The sequence below is a fragment of the Juglans regia genome, chromosome 2 (assembly GCF_001411555.2).
Source record: "Juglans regia cultivar Chandler chromosome 2, Walnut 2.0, whole genome shotgun sequence".
NCBI lineage: Eukaryota > Viridiplantae > Streptophyta > Magnoliopsida > Fagales > Juglandaceae > Juglans > Juglans regia.
In genome coordinates this window covers 2,148,715-2,171,987 of record NC_049902.1, presented here as the reverse complement: position 1 = coordinate 2,171,987, position 23,273 = coordinate 2,148,715, and the positions used below count along the sequence as shown (strand labels likewise).

General features: G+C 34.4%; 3 protein-coding genes across 3 annotated transcripts; 1 reads left to right on the top strand and 2 right to left on the bottom strand.

The window, feature by feature from the left end:
- Positions 1-2,265: 2,265 nt before the first annotated feature.
- Positions 2,266-4,163, bottom strand: LOC109005546 (elongation factor Tu, chloroplastic-like). Its single transcript, XM_018984540.2, has one exon. The coding sequence runs from the start codon at positions 3,983-3,985 to the stop codon at positions 2,507-2,509; it is 1,479 nt and encodes a 492-aa protein (XP_018840085.1). The 5' UTR covers positions 3,986-4,163; the 3' UTR covers positions 2,266-2,506.
- A 553-nt stretch (positions 4,164-4,716) lies between these two features.
- Positions 4,717-8,973, bottom strand: LOC109005549 (probable serine/threonine-protein kinase WNK3). The gene is made up of 8 exons (XM_018984544.2): positions 8,594-8,973; positions 8,276-8,313; positions 7,896-8,123; positions 7,548-7,771; positions 7,289-7,446; positions 6,597-6,780; positions 6,389-6,523; positions 4,717-6,275 (listed from the first exon to the last, which is right to left on the bottom strand). Exons 1-8 carry the CDS (start codon positions 8,678-8,680, stop codon positions 5,416-5,418), a joined length of 1,914 nt encoding a protein of 637 aa, XP_018840089.1. The 5' UTR covers positions 8,681-8,973; the 3' UTR covers positions 4,717-5,415.
- Positions 8,974-20,259: 11,286 nt separating this feature from the next.
- Positions 20,260-21,246, top strand: LOC109005550. The gene has a single exon (XM_035687340.1). It carries the CDS (start codon positions 20,260-20,262, stop codon positions 21,244-21,246), a length of 987 nt encoding a protein of 328 aa, XP_035543233.1.
- Positions 21,247-23,273: the final 2,027 nt, after the last annotated feature.

Sequence of the window (23,273 nt, the reverse complement as noted above, 5' to 3'; positions counted from 1 at the left end):
TTTTTAATAATTTTTTTTATTAATTATTTAAAAAAAAAATAGGCTGGACCAACTGGTCCGGTCTGGTCCCTTTGGATGTTCAGTCCGGAAAAATGATGGATCGAGAATTCTGTCCATCGCCAGACCGGACTGGACCGGACCATTTGCAACCCTACATGACAGTGTCACTATGCCTCCTGAGGGACCTGTAGGGCTTCAGGCACCAAATGCAGCTGGGATTAGTACTTCTATCCAGGGCTCATCTTTAGTTGAAGACGGGGGTCCCTCCAGGGTCTCGAGTACTTTGGAAGAAACAATCAAGCCTTTTTTAGAAGATACAAATGGGGTTACAAAAGATGCAAACGGGGTCTAGAGTACTTTGGAAGAAACAGTCAAGCCTCTATCAAACGGGTTTACAATAAGGGTAGACAAAGTGACACGGTAAGGATCGTCGAGGGGGTGGTGCAAAGTCAAGCAATGGTGATGGAGGGGAGGAACCTTTAATGGTGACAGAAACAATGAACAATAACCATATAGCTGTCGAGCAAAAATATGGCGGGAAGGATACTGGCGGTTTGTCGTTGGTGTCTCATGTGGGGGAAGGTTTAGAATCGGGAGTGCAGTTGGGTACTATGGTTAGGGATAATGTCGTTCCCTTGGTTTCTCTTCCTCCTTTAAACGATATAGCGGGTTCAACATCGGATTGGGTTCTAAATAAGGTTAACGAGTTTCAACAAATCCTAGGGCTTTCATATGAAGAACATGGAGCATATGAAGACCAATTTAAAACTTTACTCATTGCGATTGAGGCAAGTCACACGCTTGAAACTAAATCACATTTTAAAAAAAGCAGAGAGTTAAAGCATCTTTCATGTGCAATCAACTACAACGCTAAGGGACGTAGCTCAAGTCGATGGAAGAATAAAGGAAGGGCATTATGAAGACGATCTCGTTGTGGGATGTTCGGGTAGAGGATTAGTTTTATGGAAACAAGGGGGGGAGGTGTTTTGGGCTTGATGTATTTTGGGTAGGTTTCATGAGGTTTTTGGGTCATTAGGGGCTTTCTTGTATGGGCTAGGTGTTTTCTTATATACATCCAGTGTACTTGTTTACTCTCTCTTTTTTTTTTTTTATCGGTAAACAAATTTTATTGATCAAAAGGGTGACAAAAAGAGCCCAAGTATACAGGACATATACATGAACACATCAATGTCTAGTTTACTCCTTTTTTGATAAGTCAGTGTACTTGTTTACTCCTATTGATAAATAATATTAAATATTATTACCTATAAAAAAAAAAAAAAAACTATGCTTCTCCAAAGCCTACCAATGTGAGAGCGTTCTTCAAACCTCACCAAAAACATTTCTTCCTTACATAACAGACTACATTTTCTTGAGACAAAAACAAAAGCGTAACCAGTGCAAATATAGAACCACAAAGAAACTCTCAAAGGGCTTTGTAGTCATTTGCCATCAATTTTCCTATAGCAAAATGATATACAACTCTATAGTCTGCACATAAATCATGAGCATGGTAACAACACTAGTCTTCAAGAAACATTACTAATTTAGGGGAAAACATACTTACAAATGTTTCCAGACCAACTCTAAGTAGTGACACTTTCACGCAGTTAATATGGCAAAGCGACCTGTTGCTCACTAAGTGGTACTTCAGGAGCAAATGATACACATCTTCCGAGCAAGTGATCCTGTAAATTCAAGACAAACAGCAACGCAGAGCTCACATGCAACAATGGCACTTTGCTTGTGTAGAGCATGACTGGGCAGAACCATCTCAGGTGTGGCTTATCAGGTTGTAGCTTCCAAAACAAAGTTGAAGGACAATAGGCGAGCCGTAAAGAGAAGCAGCGTTTTGTAGAGGGTTCAATGAAAGATTGAGAGATGTATAATCTTCAATCAATATCAAGAAGTAGTAAAAGCAACAATTCATTTTCATCCCCCATTATCAAGGTTGAAAATCAGCCTCAACTAAGAGAAGGGTGGCACAAAGCATCTGGCAATCAAAAGCAGATTCTGAAAATCATGTTATGTACTGTATCTGCCTCACTCCCGGCATTATAATACAAATGCAGGAGAAAATACAATGCCGGAAGGATTCAGATCTATGAAAATTCAACTGTAAAATGGACGTCATTAGATTATAAACAATTCCAAAAAAGGACCCATATCATTTGGTAAATGCAAACTATATTCCTAGCTCCCACTTATGTGCATTTCTCACTTCAGAACAGACATAATAGCAAGTACTTTCGGTAGCACGCAAGATGAAGAACAGAAAAAGCAAAAGTAACATTTGATCATCACAAAAATGTTATCCATTGATGCTAGATATCAGCATAAAGCAAAAGAAGCACAAGCCTAGAAGATATATGACATGGGACAGATCAAAGTTCAGTAAAATGGAAAAACTAATTGCATAAATTTGAGGATAAGATGTCATTTGCCACCACTCAAAAAAGTAACGGCATTTCCTATCAAGAATGCCAACGGCAAAAGCGTCCCAGTTTCACTCAATGATGGACTGGATAACACCAGCTCCAACAGTCTTCCCTCCTTCCCTGATAGCAAACCTCATTCCTTGTTCACATGCTACAGGCATTATGAGTTCCACAACCATCTTCACACGGTCGCCTGGCATGACCATCTTAGACTCCTCATCCTTATCATTCATAATTGAGGTCACCTTGCCCGTCACATCCGTAGTCCTCATGTAAAACTGCGGCCTATAACCCGCAAAAAAGGGCGAATGCCTACCACCCTCTTCCTTCTTTAACACATACACAATGGCAAGAAACTTAGTATGCGGGGTAATCGTGCCAGGCTTAGCCAAAACCATCCCTCTCTGTATATCAGCCTTCTGAACACCTCTAAGCAACAACCCCACGTTATCCCCGGCCAAAGCCTCATCAAGAATCTTCTGAAACATTTCCACACCAGTCACAGTAGTATTCCTAGTGTCCTTCAAACCCACAATCTCCACAGTTTCTCCAACCTTAACCGTACCCCTCTCGACACGGCCCGTGGCAACAGTTCCACGACCAGTAATCGAAAACACATCTTCAACAGCAAGCAAAAATGGGAGATCAGTTTGTCTCTGTGGGATTGGTATGTAACTATCCACAGAATCCATAAGTTCATAAATCTTATCAACCCATTGGTTGTCCCCGCGTTTAAGGCTAGGATTAGCCATTAAAGCCTCCAACGCTAACAAAGCGGAACCAGAAACAATGGGCACGTCATCCCCTGGGAATTCATAAGAGGAAAGCAATTCACGCACCTCCAATTCCACCAGCTGCAAGAGCTCCTCATCGTCGACCTGGTCCTGTTTGTTCAAGAACACCACCATGTTGGGCACACCCACTTGCTTAGCCAGCAGTATGTGCTCCTTCGTCTGTGGCATTGGGCCGTCCGCACCGGAAACGACGAGAATCGCACCGTCCATCTGGGCGGCACCGGTAATCATATTCTTGACGTAATCAGCGTGGCCGGGGCAGTCCACGTGGGCGTAGTGGCGGTTCTCCGTCTCGTACTCGACGGTGGCAGTGTTGATAGTGATTCCACGAGCCCGTTCTTCGGGGGCGGCGTCAATCTCGTCGTACTTCTTGGGTGCGCTGCCACCCAAGGAGGCCAAAGCCATGGTGAGCGCGGCGGTGAGGGTGGTCTTACCGTGGTCGACGTGGCCAATGGTGCCGATGTTGACGTGGGGCTTCTTGCGCTCGAATTTACCGCGGGCAGCTCGGACTGTGAAAAGGCGGCGGTGAAGATTCGTTTTGGTGGTAGAAGAAGAGGGAGAGAGGTGGAGGATGGTGGAGGGATTGAGGAAAGAGGAGGAGAGTTGGGATATGGCGGTGGGTCTAGTCAGTTTGGAGGTGGATTTGGGGTAGAACGTGAGGGAGGAAGTAGTTGGGGAGGGTGGGGAGGCATATGGGCAGGTGAGCTTGGAGGAAGCTGAGGCTGAAGCTGCTGCTGAGGAAATTGCAGCCATGACGAGAATGGCGCCGTTTGGGGAAGCGAGTGAAGAAGAAAGAAAGGGAACGGAGACTGGAGAATGTTATCTATTGGAAATTTGGAAGACGAAGGCGGTCCTCATATCATACCGAGGAGGGGTTTATCCAGACATTGCCCAAGGTGAGTGTTTTGGCCCTTTGGGTCGGGATTCCTAGTAATTTTATTTTTATTTTTATCCATATAGATAAAACATATAATTTTTATCATATTTATTAATATTATTTAGATAATATTTAATATTATAAAATCTATAAATTTTGTGTATCTCTTCTTGAGTTGTAAAAATTATTTGCACAAGAGAATCTTCAGCCTATTTTAAATGAACCAGTATGGTAATATTAGATGCATGCATCTATGTGCCTAGATTATGGATTTTCTGTGAAAATATATATCAAATGAAAAATGAAATTAGTTTTTGGTAAGTAATAAGAGTTTATTTAATTGAATGTAAGTTTTTTTTTTTTTTTTGTAAAAGTTCTAAATTTTTTAAAGAGAAATAAATTCTTTAGATTTTTTGTGGAAGTGAGAATCCATTAAAAAAATGTTGTAAATTCAAAAAAAAAAAAACTTTAAAATATATTTTTATTGGAGTTTAAAATTGTGATGAGATCAATCAAGATTCAGGGCTTATATTCTCTCCCCTTTGTGGTTGAAGTCATTCACAAGTAAGTGAAAGCATGATTTAAGAGAGGCTGAGTCCCACTTCCTTGACTACAGGTGTGGGCAGTCATGGTTTTAGGAAACCAGTAATCTATCTTTTTGTATTCAATAACACGTGATAATGTGATACATTTTACATATCTACTGCTTCAACAAAGATAAACAGAATTGAAACCAAGTAAATAATAATGCATATCTACAAGTATACACTGAATGTTGATTACTCGTATCAAACCGATTTCTCTAGGCATACTCAAATACAGGGCTAATCTGAGCAGTCTCACCTCATCAGCATCACTATGTCAATGTGCATGGATCAATTCTTTGAGCTAGCCCATCGCAAGTCACTCTTGAAAGTATACTTATTCAACAAAAATGATTCCCAGGCTTATAACTTTGCACATCATCGTCTCTCAATACAGCACCAATACCCGTAGTTTTATTCGGCATTCCCCTTAAACACAGTTGAAGTCTATTTTCAGACGCATCCAGCAGAACGATCTTGACGAAAATCACATATTTGCATCTGAGTAATCATGCTTCCTGAAGGATATTTGAGCTTCATGGAATATATAGTATCAACATGTGAAAGATGATTATACCTTCCAGACTTTCTCCGGCCTTCCAGGTATATGTGTTCCTTTGTGTGAAAAGTGAGTGGATTACCTAAACTTTCAATCAACGTCAAGCTGGGAAAGCGAGACAACACCACTCCCAATTTGTATAGGGCCTCAAATCTCTAAAATGCTAAGTATAGCTGTGTGTAGCACTGTGCATTTCGTTGTTGGAAATTTTCTGCTTACACATATTCAAGACCTTTTGATAGATCTCTGGAGGAAATCCCTCCATAAGATTTGATGTGGCCAATTCATGCTGCCTGTTCAATTCATTTAGCTCCCGTTGCTGCTGCTTTAACAGATTCTCAAGTTTTCCAGCAATTATCTTGATAGCTGCTGATTCAAAATAGTTCTCTTCAAATGGATAACCTCCATTGCTAGAATGTGAATCTGGATCTGCACTATTTTGCTTGCCCAATTGTAGGTCAACAAGTAAATTAGCTTTCTTCTCTTCACTATTATCATCCTCATCATCAGAAACACAGTCATCCTCAGGTTGTTCAAGTAAAGCACCAAAATTAGGATGGTCTCTGTCTTCATTAAGGTCAGGAGAGTTTTCATTATTGCCAGTCAAGCTAGCTCCAGCAGAGACTGAATCAACCAGCAAAGACAAGTTTGAAGGGCCACACTGCACTGGAGAGGTTTCACTAGGTGCCTTGGGCGAGTCAGACCAATACTTACGGCCTGAAGGCAATCTTTCCAATGCAAAACCACTTGAAGAAGGGGTAGGCTCATTCATGAGGGAAGAAGCGTCATCCTTGGCTTCAGAGGTACAGATATCAGGACTTGCAACCTCTCCACCAGAACTATCTCCAGAGAGTTCTCTTGGTGTCCAATGTGGGATGTGTGACCGAATTTCTGAGTCAATCATTTCAGCAATTGCTGAAACATCTTGATCTGTGAGGTCCAACTCCTCAACCATTTCACTTGCAACAGCAATTGCAGTGTCTGCCTCAATATCAAACGGGAAGTGGATGTTGCGATAATGACCTGCTCCAATATTGAGAAATTCCAACTTAATCCCTGTAAATGCTAATGAAAGTATCTTTTTCTTTGTTTAAAATTTGAAGAATTAATAATAAACAAAGAGAAGGATAGACAACCTGAGGAGTCTGCTATTCGTAGTTTCACAAATATGGTGTTCACATCTTTCCTCTGACCTTGAACTGTGAAGTCTCTTGTCTCCACAGCTGAATCCTTACCATCTCTAACAATATCAGACTGACCATGATTGCCTTCTGTCTTTGACAAGTTAAAATGAGAGGAAAAACATAAAGGCCTTTGATCTCTGTAGAAAATACTGAAACTTACCTGAATGATGGGTCTTGTGTCGTAGAGAACGACCTATACTTTCATTGTCCTCATCTGACTGGAGAAAAGGATCCATTAAAAGTTCCTTGGCGGACAAGCGTTCAGAGACATTTGCAATACATTTTTCTATAAATGCTCTAACTGCAGGGTCTTTTACTTTCGCCAATGATGCTGGCTTTCTTCCCTAGAAAGAAAAAGAACTGACATGAAAAGTTTACACACCAAAAGTGAAGTTTAATGGCGTTCCTAGCACTGAAATTCGAAAAACTGAGATTTGGGTTTCCAAACTCCAGTGCTTCAAGCCAGATTGCAAAATTTCACAAACATTTGCAGGTCCAAAAAATTAGAAATGTCAAATTGAAGTGCTGAGAAGATTTGAAACGATGAGCCTCATTAACTATCTATCTTTCATGTCAAAGAATGTAAACATGGAGATGCCACTTTCTTGCTTTAGAATGGGAACTTGAACTAACATAGATATCTTGCAGAAGCTGAACTTTCTAGAGAAACTACGGAGTCCAAAGAATCTGATCACCATACTATTAACCATTCCTTACAGGGCTTAGCTTTATCAAGACTACAAAAGCTTTCGAATATGAAATGGTGAAACAAGGTAAGAAAATAAATATATTTTAGAAAGAAATTGCAATAGAATAGTAATTGAAATGAGCCAAAGATTGCTAAGGCCATACCGATGTCACTTTCTTGTATATTTGAGCCGCATTGGCACATTCGGCATATGGGTACTCGAAGGTCACCAACTCTATCAAACACATGCCAAAGGCATAAATGTCTACAAGCTCATTGTATTCCTCCTCGTAAAGCTCTGGTGCCATGAACTCCGGAGTCCCTGAAGTCAAAATAAAAGTAACACCATCGCACTGGTAACTGAAGTTCCCATAAAAAATATGATCTCAGAGGAAAACAATGACAATATACTAGAATCCTCACCAATGACACTATGAGCTGAACGAGCGTGGCGAAGAATTGCAGCCAGGCCTAAGTCACCAATTTTCACCTCACCTTGATTTCCATTGACAAATATGTTATCACACTTCAAATCTCGATGAATAACTGGCGGGTCATGACTGTGAAGGTACAGAAGGCCCTCAAGAATCTGCCTAGACCATTTCTTCAATGCTCTTGTATCAACATATTTATGTTTTTTCCGGTACCTTCACAATATCCAGTGACAGACAAAGCCCTTAACAAAAAGCCAGAAAAGAAAAAAAGAAAAGAAAAGAGATAAATGAAAACCAAAAACCTGATAATAATAGCCTAGCAGAATATAGAACTCACTGTCGTAATGTTCCAGAGGTGAAAATCTCAGTAATGAAGTTAATATTCTCATTTTTGGTGTCGATCCACGAATTATAAAACTTAATTATGTTCTTATGCTTCAAAGTCTTGAGTAAATGAACTTCTGAATATAGACGCTCCAACTCTTCAGAGTTTCGCAATAGATCTGCCACCTTAACCTGATTCCAAGCTACTTCAATTCCCTCCCATTCATCAAATGCTCGATATCTGAAATTCCCACATTTTGATCAAGGACGCACAAATGTAGCCTTTACAATTCCAGTCTCAAAGTCATTTTAGTCACAGTGCAGCAGGTGGAAACTTGTGATCTATAATAGTATAAACTCAGGATTAATATAGCAAATTGAACAAAAGGATACACTTTCTTGAAAGCACCTTTTCCTAGAACCTCTTTATACTGCAAAAAAAACCACCATAAATTCAAACAAAAGCACAACCATTAATAGACATAGCAATTATACATATATGTATATGAAACAAAGTTTTCTTTTTTAACTAACATTATCCAGCGCGTCATTAATGAAAGAGACAAAAGAAAAGAGAAGGATTTACTATTTTCCTAATCTAAACTGAAAACCAACTGGAATCAGAATAAGAAGAAAACGAATAAAAATTAAATTACAAGCAGAAACTGAGAATTTCGGATGGAAAGTAGACGACTTTGTCGTTAAACTGACCCGACCATATCGACTAGTGGGATCAACCTCAACGAACTCGATGTCGGAATTGTCCGGGTCCTGTTCGAACAAAAAGTCCAGTGGCATTTCTCGTATCTAATATTCGAGCACACGCAAAACTTAATTCCCACCAAAATCTCAGATCAAATTCAGAAACCACACATCGAATTCGGAACGAGCCGAGTCGAATCCGGACCGGCGAAAGAGAAGCGGGATTGGGAGATTCAAATGATACCCAGAAACCAAAAGAGACACCTATGGGTCCTGAGAATAAATCAGAGGAAGAATAAGAGAAGCAGCAGCTTGTGAGAGAGAGGAATTTCGTGCAGGCGAATCGGCTTGAATGGCTGAGCGTATCGAACTGACTCAGCATGAACTCGTTTTTGTTTATCCGATTTTTGATTTCGTGTGTTTAAAAGGTCAGCCCTTCGGGCTTCATGGAATGGAGAGCGAGGGTGGGACCGACAGAAGCCGGCCAGTCTCCATCATCAGTAATTTACGTGGCATCATGTTTCAAGTTTTTTAATATTATAATTAATTGATGTTGTAATAATATTTATAATAAAATATTATTAAAATATTATTTTTAATATTATATTATTTATTATATTTTATAAATTATAATTATTAAATAAGATAAAATGAAATGAGTTAATGTATCCAAACAACTTCTAAAAAAGAGCAAACACTATGTGCACTATAACCATGAATTAGAGAGAAGCTCTTTGAAATTGTAATGGTTACACAGATGAGATGAGATGAGATGAAATAAAAGTTGAAAGTTGAATAAAATATTGTTAGAATATAATTTTTTTAATATAATTTTTATTTTAAGATTTGAAAAAATTAAATTATTTATTATATTTTGTGTGTGAGTTTAAAAAATTTGTAATGATTAGATGAAATAAGATGGAAATAATTTGTATAACTATACGAGAGCTTAGACTTGTACTATTATTTTTTTAATAATTTGTGAATAGCTTGATAAAGAGTATCTAATCTCACATACACAAAAATTATTTTCAAATATTTGATATTATATCATGAAATATAAAATGATAAAAGAATATACACAAAAATACATGTCAATTAATATAAATGAGAAAAAAAAAAAAGCAGTAACAATTTTAAAAAAAAAAACTATGCGACTTTAGTGCACTTTATAACCTGTTGCTTTGAGATTTATGGAAGATAATAAACACTTTTCTAGGATTTTAACATTGTCAAGAGATGATCAAAATATGGTAATAAAAAAATGATGAATTATACTTTAAAATAAGGGGGCCTTAACGTTATTATATCTTGTTTGTGTAATCACATGATGAAACCTTAAAGCAAGCAATTAAGCTAAATAGGTATCTTATAACATCCTTGATGACTTGATGACCATAACTTGTCCAATTTTCTGAACAGCTATTTATGTCATTTATTACATCAGCTAGAGCATCGCCTTAATTCAAAGATGGCCGAAGAAAATCTCATTTAATTCTTGGTATACTTCCATTCAGTGGCGGAACCAAAATTTATGGAAAATTCAAAATAGTCTTAAGATTCTAAGATTTTATTCTATATAATTTTTTAAATATAGAAAATGGTCCTCCCAAAAAATTTATAATCCCCATATACTTCTAAAACTTTTATAGAATTTCAATATACTTAGAAATATCTCTATCCAATTTTTTTTCTTATAGTTCCTAAATTTTGTATAATTTCTATATAATATCTATTTTCAAGGGATGTGGTGGTGGTCTCAACAAAATTAAATTAAAATTAATAAGAGAAATAATAAACTTATTAATTAATATGGATTCCAAAATTTTTTGTTATACAATAATAGGCTTCTTGCTTATTCAACAACTGGCCTGAAGCTAATTTCCCATATGATTCGAGCACTTGTTGTACTTTAATCCACTCAGTCACTTTTGATTTATCGAAGATAATGCAATCATCTGCAAACAACAGATGACTTATTTTTGTGCCTCACCTTGCTGCTGCGCGCTACACCCCTTAAGTCTCCATTTCTTTCGGCTGAATTGATTTATACCTCAAATGATCTTCATTTATGCCTCATAAAGTACTTTTTTAATTTGTTTTCAAACAAATGTAGCATGTTTAAAAATGCTTTATATGTATAATTACCAAACAGTAAATAATTTTTTAATAATAATAAGTTATATATAAGTTATAAGTTCTAAAAATATAAGTTATATTTTTTACCGTAATTTCAAATATTATATATATATATTATATACACGTGCATGTATGTGTATATATATATATATTAGTATGAATTATATTTTTGACAATTCAAGTACTACTCGTGTCATGACCAACCAGCTGTCTAGAGATCATTAACCAGCCCTAACAGCAGCACCTTCAACGCCAACCATTCAAGATATGACCATTAATTTTAAGTCAAATTGTTATGCATGCAGTCAAGATGTGTAGGAGGATTATAGTCCAATCGTTCCAGACAAAAGATAATGTTCATCGGAACAATGAATCCCATATTAATCCTTCATTAATTAATTTGTTTTATAGAAAGAAGCCAGAGAGGCCTGCATGCAGCCACGCATGATCATCGATCTGCATCATGTATATATATACATATATATATATATATATATATATATATATGCATGGCATGCACCCATTTCTGCACTAATATATAATATATATGTCAAGACGTTTCTACGCATTAATTTGTTTTTTAATTTTTCTTTTCCAAATAACTTTTGCAAATCCATTCAAACTACTTATTGCCAAACAGTTCCTAATTTTCATGTGGATAAAACTTTGACTGTACGTGATAACCGATCGAATTATATCCTATATATATTTTTCATGAAAATAAGTGTGTTTCCAAAATGCATTGGGTAACCCTATCCTAGCTCGCTCTTTATAACATTATACCTATTCCAATTGCAAGCTAGCTTAATTAAACCCGGCCCGGCCAGGCCATGAACAACAACCATCGAGTTGCATTAATTCTTCTTCCTATATATGATCTAAACATGAATTGAAGAAAAAAGCAATGAAAAATAGTTGACAACTCAAATTAGGAAAATCGACAATAATTATAAGATCTCGACACTATTTTTGAGCTTTAAATGCTATATATATATATATATATATATACTTACAAATGAGTTGCAAAATCATTTAATAATCACAGTACACAACGAAAAGGTTTATTTGGTGCAAATTAATTGCAACTTGCAAATTTCAATACACTAATCATGTAACCCCACTCATGCGGCCTTAACAAAGAAATTCAACGAATTATAATGATCTATCGCCTGATATATGATCAGTATCTATCACTTATATCTTTGCTCGCTCTTGATCCTCCTATATATATGCTAAGAACAATCGACCATCAGCAAAGCAAAGGACCCCAGGGCAACAAGTACAGGTCAGACGTCCACTTAATATTTGGTGCAGAAAACAGGGTTCTGCTGCTGCATGCTTTAGAAAGATCATATGCACATCGTGTCCATATCAAACTGCAGCTTATATATTCTACTTGATCATGTCTGCACTAAACAACATGATTGGTGATACATCTGTAAATTAACTAACTTTGAACATGATCACATGAAATTTAACAATTTTGCACTGTATCTGTCTCTTTGGAACCCTAGCCTCATCTCTTTCAACCTCCTCAACGAATTATAACCCTAGCCTCATCTCTTTCAACCCTAGATAAATATTATTGATATAAATGAAATAGACATAGTCCGTGTACACAAGAAATATACAGAAGAATGCCTAAATACATTCTAAGAGCAATAAATTAAAGACAAGAAATTATGAACATTGTTTCCATTTAGTACAATAACGAAAAACTAAAGCAGTAAATTAGTGTGGAGAAAAAAATTCTTCAACTCTACCATTGTGCATCCCTCAACATTCTGGAAACACCAAGAAAATATATATACCAAGAAAATTAGTACAGAAGTTAAAAGAGATATATATCCCAGCTTATCAAAGCAAGCCAGCCCCACCATTTTTTTTTCTGGTACATTAATTATTTGATCTCCCACTACCTATCAATCTGCTATATGATAATATTGCTTCTTAGATGAGTTCATTTTGTCCCTCAAACAGTAAAGATTGGCCCTCCTCACTTTCTAATTGGTGTACATGATGCAGTGCTTTTATATTGGTTGAATATATATCTGCAAAGCATTATATATCACCCTATCCTTTGGCCATTATTTGGAGACAGACAGGCATTATTAATTTAAAATACTAAAGATTTAAGATTAAATTATTATATTGAAAATAGACTTGTATTGATCAATATTTGGAGGTTCTGTCCTCTTTTTTTAAAAAAAGAAAAAATTACAAAGTAGATATAAATTACAAAAGAAAAGACACAAAATAATTACTACCTTTTTTTAAATATATTTCTATTTTCAGCTCGATCAACTATCAAAATGGAACTGATCAATGTTTTGATCTTAGATTCTGAAAACCCTCAATGAGTGAGTTTTTTCTAAATTTCACAACAATTTCTCGTCTGTATCCAACATCAAAGAGCTGTACGTGATCGATCAGTACTTAGAAACTGATCATCTGTGTCACATAAATTATCATAAGAAAAATTATCAAGTTTTTAAGAATTATATATTGAGTTTCCAAAGCCAACAAATAAAATATAATTTGGGCTCTACAAGAAAATAGTTATCAAGATTCATAGATCAGCTTTTGGAAAAGAGAAATTAAGTTTTAACGGGAGAAATTATAAAACTTTAAAAAATATCGTCAATTTAATTAACTAATTTAGTAAAATGATAGCCACCGGCCCACCAGTACCCAAGATTTTCTCTCGAAGTCTAATTAATTGAAGATCATTAATTACAAATTAATAAATGCTTAATTAATTTCACTGTCTCGTATTTTTTTTCTCTCTGCAGTCCTCCTATGCTGCTTATACATCCATTAATTGTGCATATGTTTTCTTCTTGATCTTGATCGATCTTCTCCTCGTTTTTTTTTTCTTCTGGTTTTGTTTCTGTTTTTTTTTTATAATTTCCTGATCAGAGCTAGCTAAGAGTACCTATAATACAGAATTAATCTCCTATTTTCGAAAGTTGTAATTAGATATATACATCACAATGCCATGCTACTGCTCCGGGATTATATATATATATATATATATATATGTAATTTATTACGTACACACCTTAATTATTACTAAAAATGACTGTTTTCACCATATATCGATCAGTTGTTGATTTAATGAAAAACATGCTGCATATATGCTTCTCATCATGTGGAAGGCCGTAACCAGTCAAATTGAAGGGCAATATTTGTAGTTTCATGTGATCAACCACACCAATTCATGGTGCACCGTAGTGGATCGATTTACATTCTCCCTGCATGGTGATGGTTTTGATCGATTTACCTTAAGTGTCAAGAGACGTCACATCTCATGTTTAACTCAATGATCAAAAGGTACTTGTGCTTCTTGTCAACTATTGCCTGTATTACTCTATAAAGAGAAATAATATTTGCAGTCGTGAGTGTACAAGTGTCGTGTAGTCACTTTGAAAAAAGTGAATAAATATGAGACCTACATGAAAAGAAATTAATTTTTTATAAGTGGATCTCACTCTTTTTCAAAGCGACTGTACGACGTTTGCACATTCCACAACTGTATGTAGCATTACTGCTCTATAAATAGCTAGGAAGTACTTTCTAAGTGTGCATAATTTGCACTCACTCAATTCTACTGTGATCAATTAATATATCAATATGTGGGACAAACACCCTAACGAAATTGTTACATACACCAACAATATTTAGTTAAAAAGAGATCAACAAGCTAGCTAGGAATTAGTCCGAAATACTTCTAATGAGTACTAGTACTACAACTTGCGGGAATAGAGATTGATCAACTTCGACCCCAGCCACTAGCTAGACTCCTCGCAGCTTTGAATCATGTAGTACTAATATTAATAAACCATCGTATATACTGATATTGATTGCTTGCATGCATGCATCTTGCTATAACAATGCCTACTTTCCAGAAATATTCATTAATCAGAATCTGTCTAGTTTTTTTCACAACATGACATCTCATTCTGTTAAGATATAAAATAAATAATAAAATTTACATATTTCCATCAACTTAAGTTTTTGAGACAAATGATGATTTCACATGATATCAAAGCAGAGATCATGAGTTCGAATATTGACTCTACATTCTATCTCATTTAATTAAATATTTTACATGATGGGTCACTCATTGAGGGTGAGTCTGACCCACACATGAGGGGAAGTGTTAAGATATAAAATAAATAATAAAATCTACATCTTCCTATCAATTTAAACAAAAAATTAAAAATTAAAAAATAAAATAAAAAATTCTAATGATAATACCAAGCAGTAAAAACTGGTGCTGAGAATATTATTTTTCTTAAAAGATTACAAAGAAAAAAGACACTACTGCCATAGTTGATTGCTTTTGGTGTGTTTTTTTTTAACTTTTTTTATATGTATTTTTTAATACTTTTAAATATATTTTTTTAAAAAATTATAATATTATTAAAAAAATACTTCTTTAATTACGAAGTAAAAAAAAAAAAAACAACAAAAGAACAAAAAAAAATAATAATAATAACGAACGGTGAGGCTAGCATTATTCCTAATTATCTGGAATTTGATATGAACATTCCACCACATGGTTCAAAGTAGAGAAAATATATATTGCAGCATACTGTGTGTTGCAGCCACAGCACACTCTACTGATTGAGTGTAAAAAAAAAAAATACAGAACGGGTGTACTGCGGCTACGGACTGATGCCCAGAATAACTCTTCAAAGTATATATATAGCAAGAAAACACAGGCTGCTTTGCAGCCTGGCTAGTAGTAGGGCCCAAGTACTCCAAGTAGCTCAAGCCCATGCATCAAGATGATCATAAAATAAAACATTTAATAAGGAAAATTCAAGTGACAATTAGTACTTGAATATTGATAAACACCAGCTGGTAAAAGAGTTCGAAACCTCATGCTGATGATTTATGTATTAATATATTTGAAGTCATGACTCATGGCCCTTGTAATTACCCGCGGATGCGTTTGATCAGCGGGAATACTTCACGCGTACGAGGGGATTAATATTGGATTGACATCCTATTCTTCAATTTTTTTTTTAAATTTTAATTAATATATAACTTTTTTACTTTTAACTAATTATTCAAAACTTAAAATCTATATTAGATTAGCATCACACTTTCTATAATAATAAAATATTATTATTTTTTATTTTTATATATTTTTGATTAATTTTTATTTTTTGATTAATTTTTTTTTAATAATCTCTAACAATTATATTCATTTTCATTTTCACAATCCAATAAAAAAATGAATATTATTATATACACGAAATGCTTTAAGGAAAAATGAGAACAATGTGAAAAACAATTTATACCATATCAACATCCAAATATAAAAGTTTCATCATTGCCCACAGTACAATATTTATATATAGTTAGTTGCTGCCCACATTCTCAAACACCCATATTTGTGATCCAAAATAACAAAAAGCCATAAAATAACATAGGCTACAACCCCAAAACAAATACAACCTCAAGATAAAAACAACCCCAAAACACTACACCAACAAAAGGTTACACATTTTCAAAAGATGAAAATAGAGATGGAGATGAAAATCGCTTCCTTGATTTCTTGAAAACCTCTTTTGAAGATTCAAGAAATACTCTTGCTGCATTTCATTCATGCCAGCAAGATCCATCTTCATTATCTCCATATCGATCTTCCTATTCTTCGTATCATTCGTCCTCTTTTTCACCACTAGTAATTTAGCCATATTAGCATCCAATTTATTGGTCGCTTCTCTTCTTTAAGACATGAAGACAGCTCTATCATTTGTCATGCAAGTTAAGGCCTCAATAAATTATGCATCTTAAGATTCTGCAGCCTTCATTTTTCTCTCCCTTTCTTTCTCAACCTTCTTGTCTAGAGGTCTCCAAAAAATGACCTTTATGTTGTCATCTATCGTGTTATCTCCTAGTGGAGTTGACTCTGCCATATCAGGGCATTTTCCATGTGGTTTCATTCTCATTGACAACATGGACACGTGTTGCTGCTATTTTGGTTGGTGTCTCAATAGACACCAATAATATTCCATGTTGTATGTGGCCTTCTCAGTCTCTCTATACATGGTTTTAGCTATTTCAATCTAAATATGCGAATGTAACAACAATGTGATAATAGAATTTCAGCAAGAAAATTTAGAATGAAATTTAGTTAGAAACACATAAAGAGAAGCAAAAGAGAAAGAAGAGAAAAAAAAAGTTAGAAGAATCCAAAGAAGGCAGAGACGCGAGAGAGAAAGAGTGAAGAAGAGAAGAAAAAAGAGAAGCTTGAGAGAAAGAGGGAAGAAGAAGAAAGAAGAAATCGCAGGAGAGGGGGCCGGAATTAATAAACAATCCATTTAGACTTAGTACAGTTCTTTTCATCTTTGAAAAAAAAGATCACATTACTGTAGATCAAATTACAGATGAAATGAGTTTGGCTAATTCAATGTGGGCCAACTATTGATAAAATTAGTTAAATTTGAAGTTGAAATGGACTTTGAAGAAGTCGATACGGATGCTCTAACTCAATAAGGGGGCCAGGTTGCTATAGATATAAAAATATTATATAAAAATAAATATATAAACTGACGAGATTTTATAGGATCTGTTAAATATACTTTATAATAAAATTAAATTTACAAATATCTCACGTATTAGATCAAGTCATATCAATTTATGATTTACTTTTATTTAATCTTTTTGTAGCTAAAATATTTTCCGTTCGGAAATCTCCAAGTGCTTGAAAGGTTTCTACCCTTGGCACTTCTGTAGTTGACAAAACAATTAGCACCAAAGCTGTCTATATATTCTGAGTAATGCTAGCTAATATTCATCATTTTATGATGTTGTATTAAATGATTAGAGAGTATTTATTATATTTTACTTGTAGACTTATAATACCACATAAAAAACGATTAAGAGAATAATGATAAAAATGATGATAAATAAATTTTGCCATTCCATAATATATTTATGAAGTTTTGCTACTTAGTTATCGTGAGATAAAAATATATAACAATAATAATAAATTTCAAAAAACATATATGTTTGTGTGCAACTTGATGTGATAAACTTGCATATCAAGAATGTGTTTGATTGGTAGCATTTTAATAATTTGTAAGGAAAAACTTTTATTATATTCATGATCTCTTTCAAGGACAAACCACATTGATTTAAGCTAGAGTATGATATTGTACTGTGATTACGAGTCTTTTTATCTCTGGAACAATCGAGTTCATGACGTAAAAATGCATCATTTTTATTCCCTCAATAGATAATTAATATACATTTGCCGAAATTAAAAACTTAGAAATGAATTAATTTATTATTATATATAAATAGTAAAATAATGATCTCCTTATAATTAACTATGATTATTTAACATTAAATCGTTCCAAAAAAAAAAAACTTATGTTTATTTACATATAATAATTTCTTTGCTACTGATTCTTTGGCCAAATAACACGGCCTCTGTCCATTTATTATTAAAAGTTTTTTGTTAATTAATAACGTTTTTGTTGCTGTTACTATTAAATAATGAAAATAATATTATAATATCCACGCATCTCATGTCACGTGTTTCTGTCACATATTTTAATTGGTACCAATATTTAAATATTCTTTTATTATTTTTGGAGTTTAAAAACTATATTGTCATGGACCCATTGTCTTTACCATTCGTCTTTGTCAATGATATCTTAATTTTTTTATTTTATTTTTACCTAGCATTTTTCTAAATTATCTTCTGATATCTATATATCAGATTATAAACCTCATGTAAATTAATTACTATATATTATAATTCTCTAATTCACCCAAAAGCACAATATATAAATAATTCATATATATAGTACGCCTATTAAAATTATAAATTATTGAAAAACACAACAAAAGATCAAGTTTGGATGCCCACAATTTCCTGAATTATTACTAAAGGAAATTAAAGGATTTGGAACTAATATAACTAATAAATCTAGCTTTAGCTTCTTTCATTATTTCCTTATGACTTATGTTATTAGACAAGAGCAATGCTATTGTCTATTTTAAATTTTATTATTTTTAATTGCGTTAATTAACATGTCATACTTTAAATGAGGCAATTAAATATGAAATATCTTAAAAGACAACACATCATGACTATAAATGCATACAAATGTGAAGAAAAACCTTTCCCTTACCGATAGACATTAGATAACTCATTAGTGTAAATAATCCTTTGGATCATATTTATGGTAAAAAGTCAACAATTTAACCAATTTCATATAGAAAAATTTTAGAGTTACAAGACCGGAGTTTACTCTGCAAGAATAGGTCTGAAGGGTTCCGCCTTGTAGAGGTTCCCGACATAATAAAAAAACAAAACATTAGACAACCATGCAACATTCTCCGATTTTCATGACCAATTGGACGTTGCTTCGTCCACAGAGAATTTCTCTACCGAACACTCGAACACTTTTTTTTATTTTATTTACTTTTTCTTTGATCATTTTTTAAACTACTTAGATATTTTTTTAAAATAAAAAAAAATCACATATTTATTTAAAAATACTTATTTAATCATTAAGTAAAAATATATATATATATATATAATTTCGGTCGGTAGAAATTTTCTGTAAGAATAGTATTTTCCATGACCAATGACCCATAACTTGGAAATGCAAATGGTCAAATCTCTGTAATTATTTTGCAACTAGCAGCTTTGTATCTTTTCTTTTTCTCACAATTTTTGAACTGGAAAGTCATTTTCATTGTTGATTCATGATTGATGAACTTTTTCCCGTTTAGGTTTTCGGAATTTCCTGCAAAATTGAGGGTTGCTGGTTCCTACAGCTATAAAATCTCATTGTCAACCAAACTCCAGAACACAGAGAATTGGACAAGATCTGCTGCTATAACCGTAGATTCCCGTCCTTCACATCTTTGAAGAAAAAGTACTTGAAAAGGTAGAAAGCTAATAAATAATAGGAAGACTACATTGGAGTACCAAACTCTTCAGCATCTCTTTCTCTGATCTAGTTTTGACTGGTCATCCTTTAACCCACTTCATGTGCTGTCATGGTCCAAGAGTCCAATGTACTGCTGTGTTTGTAGAAATCTATACACCAAATCTGGTGAAAAATGGATTCTCTGCTTTTAACCATCCATGGAAGTAAGTATTTTAAGTGTAGCAGAAGCAAAACCACCTCGGGTTCAAAAATCGTTATTCACAGGGATTAAAAAAAAAAAAAAAATAGAACAAAAGAAATGAGAAACAAGTATAATTAAAATCCAGGCAAGAGAGGTTGGGCAGAGGTGCAGATAAATTGAATATAAAAAGGGTTGTTCTTCGCTCACTCTCACTCACTGCCAGTCCATACGCCAGTTTGGAAATATTATTCTTATTCCATCAATGCTCTGGCAGCATCTCTGGCTCCATTCATCCTGTAAATAAGATCTCTCATAATCTCCATATATATGTTAGAGATCTCTCACTTCTTGCTCTAAACTGGGCTCTGCCCATTTACTAGTTAAAGATCTCACCCTCACCCATTGAAATCGACCATCTTTCAACAGCCATGCAAGACACTATTGGGATTCCTGCTTGCTTCTCATCCAGCCAGAAAATATCCGATGAACACACGGCTGTAACCAGGTCAGGTCAGAGTGTTTTCATGTCCATATACCGTACAAAGATCGCGGATCAGTGCTGCTTAATCACAATTACATGGTGCAAAAACTTGCTACTCCATGGCCTCTCAGTTTCAGTGCAGGGTCCGGACGGAGAAAGCCAGTATACCTGCAAAGTTGAGCTGAAGCCATGGTATTTCTGGAGAAAACAAGGTTCAAAACGCTTTATGGTTGAAAGTAAAGTTGTTGATGTCTTCTGGGACCTTAAGGCTGCAAAGTTCAATGGGGAAACGGAGCCAAACTCCGATTACTATGTTGCAGTCGTTTGTGATGAAGAGGTCGTGCTTCTTCTTGGGGATCTGAGGAAGGATGCCTACAAAAAGACCGGTTGTAGGCCAGCACTCATAGATCCCATATTGGTTTCAAAGAAGGAACACATATTTGGTAAGAAAAAGATCTCTACAAGAGTCAAATTCCAAGAGAAAAGTAGCTTCCATGAAATCTCAATCGAGTGCAAGAACAGTAGTGCTGGTGGTGGGAACATTAGCAATGGAAATCCTCCTTTCACTGGGATAGAGCCTGAGATGGAGATTAGAATTGATGGACTTTTAGTCATTCATGTCAAGCATCTTCATTGGAAATTTAGAGGTAATGAGTCAATACATATCAACAAAATGAGAGTAGAGGTATATTGGGATGTCCATGACTGGCTCTTTAGCCCAGGTTTAAGGCATGCATTGTTTATTTTTAAGCCAATTCTGTCATCCACATCTCTATCATCAGTATCATCTTCATCATCACCACCACTATCATCTTCATTAACATCAACACCATTGTCATCCCAAGCAGAGAGTTCTGGGTCATTAGAGGCGTTCAACAGTACAAGTGGGTCTTCTGAGTTTTGCTTGTTTCTTTATGCTTGGAAGGCTGAATGAGAGAATATTTCAGTAGCCGCCCCCATTGGTATATAGTGTTAAATCCTCATCAGAACAAGAAGAATAAGGTTGGAAAAGGAAATGGGTTTTCATGGTATGGGCCAGCATGGAATTGGGGTGATGCAGACTAGGTTGGAAGATTGGGTTGAGAGAGGAAAGTGGGGTCCAAGAGTGAGGTTGGAAGTTACTTACAGCTGGGGTTGAACTAGTGGGCATAATTGGACAAGACACATTATCTCATACATGCCACAATAATTCCCCCTTCTAGGCAGCCCCCATGATTTTTATTTTTATTCAAATTCTCTTTCCTCTCTCTTGATCTGATCTTGATAAGTGAACAATGTTTCTTTCGAGTTGCAACTACCAATATGTATTTTTCTACATGTAATGTACCTAAATGTTGATAATATAGATACTGGAAAAACTGCTGATGCATGTAAAAACGGGTGCTGATGATGAATTAAGATGAGGATGTAGTCATGATTAAGTGCAAGTAGTGTTGTCCACCTCATGCATGAATGTATGACTCTTCTTTTTTAGTAATGTTATATATAGTCGTAAATTGTGCAAGCGTCGTACAGTCGTTTTAAAAAAAGATAGAGTTCATTATTAAAAAATTAATTTTTTTCATATAAGTCTTATATTTATTCATTTTTTTAAAAATAATTATATAGCGCTTACACTGACTGTAACCATCATTTCTCTTCTAAAAATTCTGTGAGAGTTCAAATCCGAGTGGGATATATTGTACTTCCATATATAGATGTAAAAAGCAGTTTGCAACAAAAATCTTTTATAGAAATAAACAAAAAGACAAAAAAATAAAAATAAAAGAAAGTGGAGCACGGGCTAATGTCACGCCGAGAAGTATGGAGGCCCTTTGTTTCTATGCACATTTTTTTCCTGGAATAATGTTAGAGATCAATCTACTGTGCATTACACTCTCTACACATCTCATATAATTTTTTTTTTTTCAATCCAGCACGTTAGGTGTACTGGGGCTTTCACCAACAGTAGGTTGTGAAGAAGATTTTTTCTTTTTTCCTGATGATTTCAATTTATAAGTGACCGAACGAGGATAACGAAACACAATTTAAGGGTTGTTCAATTTTAGGCTGCGTTTAGATGTTAAATTAAATTAAGTTGAGTTGAATTGAGTTGAGATAATAAAATATTATTAGAATATTATTTTTTAATATTATTATTATTTTGAGATTTAAAAAAATTGAATTGTTTATTATATTTTGTGTTGAGATTTGAAAAAGTTGTAATGATGAATTAAGATGAGTTTACTTACTAAATTGAATGTCAAGCACCTATCTCAAATCAATTATTGATGAGACTCACTACTTTTTCAACTTTTAATAAAAAAGTTAAATTCATCTCAATCTACTTCATACATATAAATACATATCTCAACTTATTTACATTTAAATTAGAGATGTAATTTGTCTGGTCCGTGGGGGTCACAGACCGAAAATCTCAATCCATCATTTTTACTAGATCAGACCATTAGCTATAAGTACGGTTGGTCCATTCGGTCCATAAATATTTTTCTCCTCGTTTTTTTTATAGAAAAGTAATACAAAAAATTATTAAATTAGTAGAATTAAAATTAACTAATCTCTTTAACATTTTTATATAAGGTTATGAATATTAAATAAATTTATTGTATATATAATCAATGGTGATGATTCTTTAGATGAAAATTACATAATTAACTTATATAACCACTATATAAAATAATATATTATATATATAATATTTATATATATACACACATTTGGTCGGTTTCGCTCTTGGTTTTGGTCCGGTAAAAAAAAAAAATCACACCTCGAAATCGATCAATAAGACTATCGGATCGGATTGATAGACTTACACCCCAAATTAAAAAACATCTTAATAAAATTTATAAAATACTACTACTCATAAATCAATTCAAATTATCTGAAATTATCTTCACATCCAAATAAAGCTGAGTTCAACTGAGTGCAAATAATTGTTGGAACTCGGATGATGGGTCCTGT

Coding starts and splice junctions, on each gene's coding strand:
- LOC109005546 (XM_018984540.2), bottom strand. CDS start 3,985: ATGGCTGCAATTTCCTCAGCAGCAGCTTCAGCCTCAGCTTCCTCCAAG.
- LOC109005549 (XM_018984544.2), bottom strand. CDS start 8,680: ATGCCACTGGACTTTTTGTTCGAACAGGACCCGGACAATTCCGACATC. Junction 7,772..7,895: donor ACCTCTGGAACATTACGACA/GTGAGTTCTATA, acceptor GATATTGTGAAG/GTACCGGAAAAAACATAAAT. Junction 6,524..6,596: donor ACACAAGACCCATCATTCAG/GTAAGTTTCAGT, acceptor TGTCAAAGACAG/AAGGCAATCATGGTCAGTCT.
- LOC109005550 (XM_035687340.1), top strand. CDS start 20,260: ATGCAAGACACTATTGGGATTCCTGCTTGCTTCTCATCCAGCCAGAAA.